Below are 11,772 nucleotides of genomic sequence, written 5' to 3' on the forward strand. Positions count from 1 at the left end.
AAGATGTTCGGACAAAGAACAAACAGCACGCCACAAATGGCACAACTGGCAGCATGATTGCGAGTACCGCGCGACTGAGATATTGATGGTACGCGTATGGCGTAACAGCCGTGCGTTAAATCATGCTAAATGAATAGACTTTTCTATTGCAACTTATAGTGCTTCAGATAATATCGCATTGTTGTACATTGCTGCTTCAATCGTAATCGAGTTCGATCCAATCAGTCGACATGCGCATCGGCGACAAAACCAAATCCCATTCGCGTGTACTGCTTGCATTTTACATACTGCTGCTACCCGTTTGCTGATGAACCTCTGCGGTATGATAACCGATGTTTTGCATGTTTATTTACCGATGATAGCGTACTTACGTCACGCACAACAATGTTGAGGAGTCAAGGAGAATAAAATTTGGCTAAAGAAACGATTTGGTTGTGCGAATGCAGCTGTCCTTTAGGATGTTATTTTGCAACCATATTAAGTTCTATTTCAAAATCAAACACTAAAAAAGTATGCCACCGTTATAGTATATGGGAATCGTTACTTGGTTGGTTTTGTGCATCTGTTTGGAACTGATAAGACTGTTTTTCGGTTGTTTTCCTTCTTTTTTTCTTTATTGTTATTACCCAACGGTTGCGATCAAACTGTGTTTTTGTTTGTTAGTTGAACAGTTTTTCCCCTTCTTATGATAAAAAAATGGGAGTTAGCATTTTTTGTCCAAGTGAGAAAATCAGTACGTTCCGATGAGAGTCACTTAGTGGCTTAGTGTTATAAACTTAGCAATAAAGCCTTTTTTGTGTTTAATATAAAACTAAAGCTACATTATTACAGTGTAGCTACATAAAATTATTGAAAAAGAATCTTAAATTATTTCATTCACATTTCACATCTCGAAAATAATTGGAGTTGGCAAAGATGTAGCATCGATTTTTTATCGACAATTTTAGGCCATTTGTTCAAAATTCTTTTGAAAAAAAGCTTCATGTTTGGATGCCATATTCATTAACACCAACAAACATGATGGTACAAATTTCCATTTGTAAAGCCTATGCCAAACGGAATCAAATTGACCCACTACTTAATCGGTTGAAGACTGGGGATGAGAAAAGGATCAAATCCGACAATATCGTGCGAAAACTATCAAAATTTAGTGAAGTTAACATTCAGCAGGGTTCTATTGTGGATTTGGTGGAAATGGAAAGATATCAATTATTATGAGTTTTTTTCTGTATGAACAAACACTACATTCATAATTCTACTGTCAACAACTGCGCACATGATTTTTAGCGCGGGTAGGCAAAAAACCATGCTGCTATAAATCAAGAGGGCAGAGCAGGAAAAAGTGTGCCGCTAGCCTAAACTGAATAGAAAAAAACATGTAAACAACGACAGGACCTGGTATCAAATCCCATCCTCAAGGCAAAGGGATGACTATTCGTCTACATCAGAAGTCTAGAAACTACGGCCCTCCCGAGAGATGCCGAGATTGGCCCTCAGCTGTGGGTGTTCCACACAAAGCGGCCCGCCATCTAAAAAGTTTGGAGGCCCTTGGTGTATAGGTAAAAATAAGTCTAATATGCCGGAATTGGGCGGCCATAGAGGTTGTTAAGCCAAGAAAAAAAAATAAATATATATATATATATATATATATATATATATATATATATATATATATATATATATATATATATATATATATATATATATATATATATAGAGAGAGAGAGAGAGAGAGAGCCTTAAATTACTCTAAGGCATAATATGAAATAAGGCACTTTAAATTCTTATATTGAGCATAAGTTCTATTGCAAAAAAAGTGAAAACTATGTTGTCGTATCACAGTAAATGACCATTATCATTAACGTTTTAAGCGGTTTGTGTGTTATTATTGTTAACAGACAATGTCACTGCAGTGGTTTTTGGAAATTCTTGATTCCAAACGGCCGGTAGACCGATCTCCACACCGCACTTTTCATAACCGGGTCGTCCGCATGGATACCATCTGGACAGTTTCGTTATCTTTTCGTACAGTTTTATGCCGGGGCTCCGTGTGGTTCGCGTCTGAAAGAATAGAACAAACCTCAATCTTGGGCTTTTTCGACAAAATTTTTCCAATTCACACTTACCTGTCCGTGTGCAACGATTTTGTAATTATCCGTCAAAAGACCATGCTTCTCTCCGTAAGCCATCAGATGGTCTAGAGCCGAGAGTTGAAGATCGTTTGGTTCGTATCGTCCGTAATCTCCCATAAAGCAAACGGCCAGCGACATGTTTGCGTACGCGTTAGCCGTATCCCATCCACGCCCAACATACACGTTTCCATCACCACCGATCTGGAATGTGGTTTTGCGAAATGATATAATGACATTACCTTACCGTTTCAAATACAACACATACATAAAAATTGCTCGGTATGTCCTGGAGGCTCCGCTCAGCGATCGCTGCATCCTGCAGCGTGCGCATCTTGATGGAGCAAACGTGCACATCGGGGCAGTTCTCCGAGTGGACGCCTATGTGAGTTATCAGCACGTACGGTATGGGATGTGTCAACTCGTACGGTCCATGTACACCCTGCTGTGCACCCCAGTTGTTACGGTTGATGATCATGTGTCCATTTCCAAGATTGGGAACTATCCAAGGGGTGGATTCATGAATGAATTTTTTTTAATCATCTACCACAAACACATATAGGGGTCGATACTCAAAGACGATACTCACCGGACATGGAATTGGAATCATCCTCAAAAAATACTTCCTTATTGATGATCTTATCTTCCACCGGGAAAGTCATGTAGATAACGTAAAACAGTAGTAGCAAGCCTCCGATTACGAATAGAAAGATTATGCTATAAACGATAAGGCGTTCATACTTCAGTCCCGTTTCAGTAATTGGTGGCATCAATTTATTTTGATTGTTATATCCATCTGTAAAAGTGGAGTTCCAAAAGAAAAATAAAAAGGAAGTTAGTAGCATGTTTTGATGTGAGATTACTTAAAGTTCAACTGAATGATCCGTTTAGCAGTTACTCAGTGGTATGAGCGCTTATCGAAGAACAATTGGCCTCGAAGTCTTATCGACCCTTCATGCTCTGGTGTTTCTTTATGCATTCGCGCAACACAAAATAGTAATATGTTTCATGAAATAGTTTTATATCATCACAGTAGTATACGAGGAATCCCAAACCCTTGGAACGGATAAATATGTGAATAATGTTGTAGAAAAGAAATGAGTCCGCATTTGTAATGTATGTTACGGGAGACCGTAATTCCCTTGTTATGGAGCTCTCTAGTAATCTGCTGTGTGGATTGGCATCTTACATGGTTCACTAGCTTTCTCCTTATCAAGGATTGATATTAAAGGCCAATAAATGTACAATATTACTTAAGTTGCCATGATCTTTTTTACAGAATCCTTAGGTCAAGATTATCAAGCGTGTTAGAATGACCCATTAAGGGGGGCTGCTGATATCTTCTCCACATCACGTTAAAGAAAGGCATTTAAAAAAACATTATATGCTCTTGAGTATTTCTATAAAACACGTTTTTTTATTACATAATCGTTAATCGGTAAAGTACTTTACAAATATTTACAAAAAAACTATGACTAGATACGCATGTTAAATTATTGATCGATTAATAAATCTTAAAATAAGGTATAAAAGTATCTTTCAATTCCCTCGGTAATCATTCCTCTTCGATGTTTTTGCGATATAATAGAAGCGGATTTTGAATTCCATTGCGCTCATTGAAATTATGCTCTTCGTCCCAGACGCTCGGAAAGCCAAGTTCTGCCCCGCAATGAGCGTATGCTTGCGTACCGCAAGGATTCCACCGTGGCAAACGCTTAAGTTTCGCGTACAGCTGATCACCCGGACTGGTAGTGGTAGGTTTGGTCTGAAATGAAAAGAGTTTAACTAAAGTAATCCCGGATTCTCCTTGCTAAACATAGCCACTTAGTTTGTTCATGCTCTAACCTGTCGCCGTGCTACAAGCTTATAGTCGTTGGCAAGCTTTCGCTGAATAACGCCGTATGTGAGAAGATGCTGTAAAGCCGACATTTGAATATCTTTTGGGCCGTAACTTTCAAAGTATCCCATAAAGCACACGGATAGTGTTCGATTTTGGTACGAATTTGCAATATCCCAACCGCGTCCCACGTACACATTTCCGTCGGCACCGAGCTGTGTTGGGAGATGGAGTTACAAATCAATAAAACGCTCAAGCTTCGAAATACGGTCTGATTCGAAAAGCTTACATAAAAATTGCTAGGAATGTCGGGCAGATTTCGCTCACCGATGGCTGCATCCTGCAGCATGCGCATCCTGTTCGAACATTCGTGTATACCGGAGCAGTTCTTGGTGGGTATGCCTATGTGGGTAATGAGCACATACTCAACCGGATGTTCCAGCTGGACCGAACCATGTGCCTCAAGTTGCGATCCCCAGTTACGCCGTTCGATGATCATATGGCTGTTGCCGAGATTGGGCACTGGGAAAAGATCAATCTGTCGGAATTATTCGGGAGCGTAACCGTTTTTCGCCTGCTTGATTCTTTTCGGCTATTTGCTGCACGACACTATACGATCACTTACTTGTCCGTCGCTGGTAGTTGTTGTCAAACAGTATCTCCCGATCAATGTCAACGGGACCATGGACCTGGTTCACGATGAAGTAGATAGCGGTTGAGAATCCAACGATCGCGAAAAATATCAGCGCACCATAGATGAAGTACCGTTCCTGTCGAAGGGTCGATGGTTCCGTTGAAGGTAGCCCACGGTTCTGATTGTTGCGGCCGGCTGTGGAACGGAGTGGGATGGGGAAAATGGGTAATAAAATTCAGTTAAGCTCAACACTCAAAGCACACCATTGTGTGCCTCAGCCGTAAACATATTGGTTTTATCGTAGGGTTGGGTTTTAAGTAAAGTTGCACACACAACCGCGACGGTTAGGCAAACTTTGCGGACGCGCTATGGTTTGGAGGTAAATATTTTATCTTCACCCTTTCCTTTTTGCAACAACCTTTAGTACTGTTAGCAATTTAGTGGACATACGACAAACCAATACGTAGTTTCCTTCGCAAAATACAATTCATCGTGAATGGATGTATTTCTTCAATGCAAATGCAAACTAAATCGAAGGTTATGCGTCCAACGCGTGCTTTGTGCGTTATTTGTGTATTTCGCATTTTTTAAATAGTAAATACTCCAATTCATTACATGGGTTATGGTCTTATTCATTACATGGTTTGGTACGTTGTATTTAGAGAATGTGTGCTGTAAAAGTATTTTAATTGTACACATTCTGTCTAACAAAATAAGTAAAATGAATTGACCAACCCACATAAATTAACTTATCAGGCGCTACAATCTCTTCGCCATTTTGGTATGTTGCAAGAGTTCTCTAAAACACTCTAGATCGAGCCCCGTCGTCTTCCAAAAATCACATCATTCACACAACAACCAGAAGATCACCATATTATCATTTAAGTATGATGATTGAAAAGATAACGGTCGCATAGCCGAAAAATCAATGCTTTCATCAGTTGATTATGAAGTTGTAGTGATCACGTCGAATATCAGGAGCTCATAATGAATAATCCGAAACTAATCCCACTGTACATATAGGAGTAATTTTTCAAAGACCGATATTGATTTTTTTTTGCTCGATTAGAACCTGGCCTGGCCGTATCAAGACTTATTTTACCACGTAGCAGGATAGTCAGTCCATGCTACGGGAAGACGATCCGGATGGGATTTGATCTCCAGTAAAATAGTTGTCGCTAGTTTCAATGAATAAAATCATATCTCGAAAACGGTTTATTACCAAACATTATTAGCCAAATTCGTAATAATATTCCGTGCTATTTTTTTGCATAAGAAATGAGAAATTAGTGCCTCTTCATATCTGACCATTTCCTTGTTTAGGTTACAGAAGGTGACATAATAATTGTCTTTCGTAATAATACATTGTTTTCTACAGTAGTTTATGACTATCTTGCTAGCCAAAGAAAGCCAGAAATTGCAGGCCCAAGACTTCTGAGGTTTTAGTGGTATAATGAAGAGGAAGAATTTTTTTATATTGTCGCCACAAATATGTTGTCACAGTTCTGGTTTATGTTGTCTAAATCCAACAAAACTGTTTACGGCAGGTAAATTTATATTCGATTTCACAATAAATGTCCACAGAGTAGTCACATATTTTGATACAATAACTTGTAACGGCATCTATTAAAAACGACACAAATTAATTCATGATTTTAACTTCTTTTTGGCTTTATTACCTTCTGTTTTTGGCGTAGATACCTCTACAAACTTTTTGTTTGTATAATAAAGCATGTGACAAATAAAGCATGTGTTGTAGAATATATAATCTAATTTAGAAAAAAAACCATCCCAAATTAGTTCTGATTCGCGTACGTACGCGTGCTTTACATAAAAAGTTCAAACAATTTGCCAAACCAAAAAGAGCGTTAACAAAACGTAAAAAGCAGAATAATATATCGCAAAAACAATGGAACGCCGCGTTCGTATATGGAATGCATAATAACAAATGAAGTGAATCTGTTTCGCGTTCCAAAGGAAATCATTTTAAACAGCATTGTAGCTTCGTTCACTGACTTATTTCAGCTCAACACATGGAGATGGTGCGTATTGCTCCATGTTTCTGTATTAAGGCTACTATCAATACTCGCATCTTGATTCAAAAGAACGACCTAACCCAAGGTTTTGTTCAATGTTACTGTACATACGTACGCGAGTAGAATTAAATTTGCCATCTATAGTTATTTAAAACCAGTATGCCGTCCCCCCGCTTGTGTATGTGATAAACGGCGCCTGTTCCACACGACAAGCCCGGGTATAAAATCCCATACAGACCGTAGTAAGGACTGACTTATCCGGCTACGTGGTAAACTAAGTCTAGTAAGCCTGAAATGGGCTACCGTTAAGCCAGCAAGAAGAATTATTTACTTATCTTTTAAATACTAAAAGAACATGATTTGATAATAGAAAAATAGAATACTTAAAAAAACATGTGTAAACCTATTTTGTTTCTTATGCAGTGGAAACGTTCAGTAAGGTTGTAAGGTTTTTTTGTTAAAACTTAAACAATTTATCTATAAGGAAAATTGTAGATCAAATTCTTTTTAGCATTCCTACTACGTTCTATCACGCGTCCCAGCAAGTCGTTCCAGTCATGCTGCGTATCTCCAAAGCTTATCGTGCGAGTCATGCATGCTTGCATTAACTCAATAAATTGTCTCATTGCCAAGGGTTTTGTGCACAGTTTCCCCCAGCAGTTCAGAGCGCAGGATGGGCTGCTTTTGGATACAAACATGTGTTTTACTCATTGCTGATGGGCATGGGCAAGACAAAAGGTACGGACCGATGGGAGGATAAATGTATATCTTTTTTCGTACAAAAATAGCCACAAGTGTAAACATGCCACGGGACGGAATCCAGTTTGACGCTGGAGATACGCTGCTGCACTAAACCGGATGAGTTCTCTAAATTCCGTCTTAACGTAATCAAGATAGTTCAGATGCAGAAAGAGTTAGAGCAAGAGCGGGAGAGGATTTTAGTTCCATGGAATTAGATTTTAGCAAACTGGTGAATGATCATGATCATAGCGGTAGCGAATAAAATGACGATTATTACGGTCTTATGTGAGCTCATAGTATAGGATGGAAGTTTTTATACACACATCGGGAGGAACTAGCGTAACTGCGTGCCGACGACTGTGATGGGGAATTCCGCAATAGCGGGCGTCTTTCGCTGGAGCAGGCGTTCGGCTCCGTGCAGCTTCCGGTTCCACCGTAGATGAGTGTGGCCAGTGACGCACCGGAAGCCGTCAGATCTGCGTCAAACGTACTGCACGATACACCACCGGTCACGGCTGACGTCAACGGGGATGAGCCAGAGGATGAGGACACGTGCGGCGGGGTAGATGATGCAGGCGAAACAGACTGCTGGGAGGCAGGCAAAGAAGTCCCCGGTACAGGGGAAGATGATTTCGAATGTCTACGGTGATAATATTTACGCTTCCGCTGGAAAAGATTGACCGCCGCAGTTGTCGTCGAGTGACGCTCTTTGTTGTGGATCTTGAGTAACAGTTTCATGGCGCTTCACGGTGTAATTGAAACGGATCGGATCACAGTTGGTCCATGGTTTTTGGACGGCCGAGAGGAAACGGTAAGCACTTGCGCGGCTAACATACGAACAAACTTTGAAGCTTTTTGCGAACAGTGTGGGCACGGCACTGAACTATGCGACAGACTGAGGCCACTATTGGCAATGGTTCGTAGCATTGAATTGAACGCCAAATTTCCCGGAAGCACTTGCCCGTACAGAACACGTGCTACACAGTCTGTCGGTCAGTCTGTCTAACTGTCTGTCGATGTGGATCCACAAACCAATGCATCCCACTCAGTCACGGATTATCCATTACCGCTGGACTTTCTCTTTTGGGTCGCGCGTTTTGGCACGAGGACACTATGGATTTAAATTCAATTAGCAATCCGCACTGTAGCGGTGTATTCGATGGCACCGTTTTTTTGATACTCGCACACGTTCACAATCCACGCGACTAAAACTTAACGTGGGTTCTACGTTAATCCACCCGCACCGGGTATTGGTCACTTACAGCCGCGTTTGCAATGCTTCCACGATGCAACGTACGTACAGACCGGAGTAAGACTGACACAGACGAACCTGTCGTCGTTGTTTGTTTGGCGTACGAGATGAAACGGCCACTATTCGGTTGGTGTGCGTATGCGCCGTGTTTGCATACTTGTACGCGTTCGTTCGTGAGGCGGATTTGTTGTTCGTTAAGTGATGATCAACGCTACGCTCCACGAACCACGTCGTTGATGATCAGCAAATTGCTTACAATTGATACGGGGATGGAGATAGTATATGAAGGATAAGTCATTGAAGAATGCATGGCTAACATCTCTTAGGAAGTACAGCAATAATTTTAGTTTATAGTTCTTTGTGTCAATAAATTTAAAAAAATTGAAATACGAACGGTAATAATTAAAGCTATTTCACTCTTGCTAACCACAATTTCTGGGTTGCTGCTCATTCAAAGTTACTAATAAGTTGCGATATTCGATTTTACCACCGAAACAGGCTTGTAGTTAAGTTCTACGTTATTGACTGGACTAAATGAAAATTCAACTTTTTTTATTCCAACTTCAAGCTGCGTTCAATAATAATTATTATTATAATTAAACACATGAACATATAAAGCTGAATTGTAGAAGAGCTCATATCTTAAAAAACGTTTAAAATTTCGGCCAACATTGTAATCAAAAGTAATGCTTTTTATAAGTTTCATAATATGTAGTTCGATGTCTGGACACAGTCTAATATTTTTTCATTAATGTTCCATTTTTTTGAAGTGTCCTAACATTTGAAACAATAAAATAATAGAAAGTTTTTTTTTTCTATTAATTAGATATGACAAGAAAAGCTTCATATTAAATGCAAAATTAAATGAGAGCGAACCTTCATAAAAAGACTTCAATGCGGGATTGCATCTTTGTCCCATCCCAAACAGACTTGGGAATTCCCACGTGATGATAATTATTATTATTTGTTGGTATAGTGCCGTACTGATGCGTTCTCCTAACAACAAATACTTGCAAGGTTCATTTCCACGGTATAGAATGTTGATGTATAATTATACACAAAAGGGCGTGCTTAGTGAGATATTGCACAACTTCTCGGTACTTCCAACAATATTATTGACACTAATACCATGATATAATAGTCTTGGGTGGCGGTTTTTGCAAATGTAAAGATGTGCTCACATTGCCTTAAGCCGATTAAAGGGTTTAACTAAATCACCCATTGGCCAACGTTTACTTCCCACAGGAAGCCCCAACAGTTCGATCAACCGTACCTTCCAAGGAAAGGCAGAGAAGAACTTACTTGCAATGCGACTGGCTTCGACGGTTGCATCCATGTACTGGTAGATCGTAACGGAACCTTGGTATTGGGTCATCGGTCCTATGACGACGTCGCTGGAGTTGGACAGATTGATGACGCTCGTGGCCGCCGGTTGAACGGTCGTATTTCCGCCATTGCCCGTACTGAGACCATTCTGATGGTTCGTGGCCATACCCGGACTGTCTGCATGCTGTTCATACCGAGCGCCTAAACTCCCCACCGGTGCAGCAGGAGGAAAGGCATTGTGCTGATGGAAACTGTTGTACCGGGGATGAATACTCATGAGCGCGTTTGCCACCGAATCCGGCACTGCACCGCCCGTTGACGCACTAGCGTTCTCCATTCGGATATTGCGTTGTTTGGTCACTTGGTATGTCGATCACGGATCCTGCTAGAATAGTTTGGGCAGTCCTTCGTGGGAACGCGTGTTCGCACGCACCCTCAACACGGTTTACGCGATCGCGATCGAAACGTTACTGGCAATCGTTCGACGTTCGAGGAAAGGCCTGATCAACACTAGCGACCCTCGAAGGTGTTGCTTTGGTGTGTAAGTGCCAACTGAAACTGATTTGATGCGCGATACACGTTTGCTAAGCGCACAGCCTCGGACATGATCGTGAGTAATAAACAGCGCGGGAAATTTTGCACATTACGTATCTGTCCGGTTCTGGATAGGTTAGAACTGAAAGCAAGTTCTAACGATGATTGCTTTGGTGGTGGTGTAATTCAAACGAGTTGAATGGTGTTTTTTTTTTGTTACTGTTAATTGAATGGAGCTGTGATAAAGATTTAAAGCAAATGAATTTTAATCCATATTTCAAACTATGTAAATACATTTTTTTTTATTAGTTTAACACGTGACGTGAAGAGTTTCATTGCAAGTATTAACCTTTATTATTGTAAGTTTTGTATGTTTGTACGCTTTATGAATTAAGTTGTCGAAGAATTATGTTTGATTAATCTTTGTAGTACTGAACAAAACGTCAGAAGATACAAACAAATTATTCTCTCTCTCTCTCTCTTTCTCTCTCTCTCTCTCTCTCTCTCTCTCTTAAACATACAAATTATTCTCTCTTTCTTGTTGGCTTTTAACGACCTCTTTTTAACGGCATTTCTGGCTTACTAGACTTATTTTTACCGCAAAGCCGGATAGTCAGTCCTTGCTACGGGGGGACGGTCCGAATGGGATTTGATTTCCGGTCCTGCCGTGTGGACTGGCGCAAATTACAAATTATTACGACATCTATAGTTCAGGAGGCCCACATACCATTTCGCTTAGGATCTCCGATGAGCTTCTTCCGCCACTGTTCAAAGATTGCATGTGAGTGCTGGAACTTCATTATCATATGTGACATTACAACCTCGAAAGAGGCCGTTACAAACTTTCTCTGCCATTTCCGGCTTTCCTTGACTATATTTACCCGTTGCAAGATAGTCAATCCTGCATATAGGGGCACGGTCCAGATGGGATTTGATACCCGTTCCAGGCTAGTAAAGACCAGCGCCAGTACCATATACACTAACTGGCCGCCCATATACTATATAGGTTCTATATAATCCCAGCTAGGATCGTCCTGACAAGTATTTTCAGGGCAGAAATTTCCTCCGACTGTTGAAAGAGTGGTTGGCAGCCAGCACCCTGGCGCGATCCTCTGCCCAGGAGAGCTGTAAACCATTATGTCTATGTCATCAGCGTATGCTAGGATTTGGAGGTGGTCCCCGAAGTTTCCACCTCTGTATCCCGGGTGACCTTCTCTAGCACTATGTTGAAGAGTAGATGTAGTGTATGCGATGATGTAGAGGGCATAAGGCTGGCCGTTGGA

The 11,772-nt window shown here is 40.7% G+C and overlaps 1 protein-coding gene across 3 annotated transcripts; it reads right to left on the bottom strand.

The window, feature by feature from the left end:
- Positions 1–1,781: 1,781 nt before the first annotated feature.
- LOC125771886 (peptidoglycan-recognition protein LA) lies at positions 1,782–10,776 on the bottom strand. Of its 3 annotated transcripts, none has more exons than XM_049443034.1 (5): positions 7,701–9,923; positions 2,719–2,925; positions 2,398–2,630; positions 2,127–2,333; positions 1,782–2,061 (listed from the first exon to the last, which is right to left on the bottom strand). In XM_049443034.1, exons 1-5 carry the CDS (start codon positions 8,113–8,115, stop codon positions 1,867–1,869), a joined length of 1,257 nt encoding a protein of 418 aa, XP_049298991.1. In that variant the 5' UTR covers positions 8,116–9,923; the 3' UTR covers positions 1,782–1,866. The 3 variants fall into 3 exon arrangements, with proteins under 3 accessions (XP_049298991.1, XP_049298992.1, XP_049298990.1); XM_049443035.1 differs by lacking the exons at positions 1,782–2,061; positions 2,127–2,333; positions 2,398–2,630; positions 2,719–2,925; positions 7,701–9,923 and adding exons at positions 3,520–3,894; positions 3,975–4,181; positions 4,256–4,488; positions 4,592–4,795; positions 9,932–10,776; XM_049443033.1 differs by lacking the exons at positions 1,782–2,061; positions 2,127–2,333; positions 2,398–2,630; positions 2,719–2,925 and adding exons at positions 3,520–3,894; positions 3,975–4,181; positions 4,256–4,488; positions 4,592–4,795 and having other exon boundaries at positions 7,701–9,922.
- Positions 10,777–11,772: the final 996 nt, after the last annotated feature.

The sequence above is a fragment of the Anopheles funestus genome, chromosome 3RL (assembly GCF_943734845.2).
Source record: "Anopheles funestus chromosome 3RL, idAnoFuneDA-416_04, whole genome shotgun sequence".
Taxonomy (NCBI): domain Eukaryota; kingdom Metazoa; phylum Arthropoda; class Insecta; order Diptera; family Culicidae; genus Anopheles; species Anopheles funestus.

Coding starts and splice junctions, on each gene's coding strand:
- LOC125771886 (XM_049443033.1), bottom strand. CDS start 8,115: ATGAAACTGTTACTCAAGATCCACAACAAAGAGCGTCACTCGACGACA. Junction 4,489..4,591: donor CAACTACCAGCGACGGACAA/GTAAGTGATCGT, acceptor ATCTTTTCCCAG/TGCCCAATCTCGGCAACAGC. Junction 3,895..3,974: donor AGCTTGTAGCACGGCGACAG/GTTAGAGCATGA, acceptor TTTTCATTTCAG/ACCAAACCTACCACTACCAG.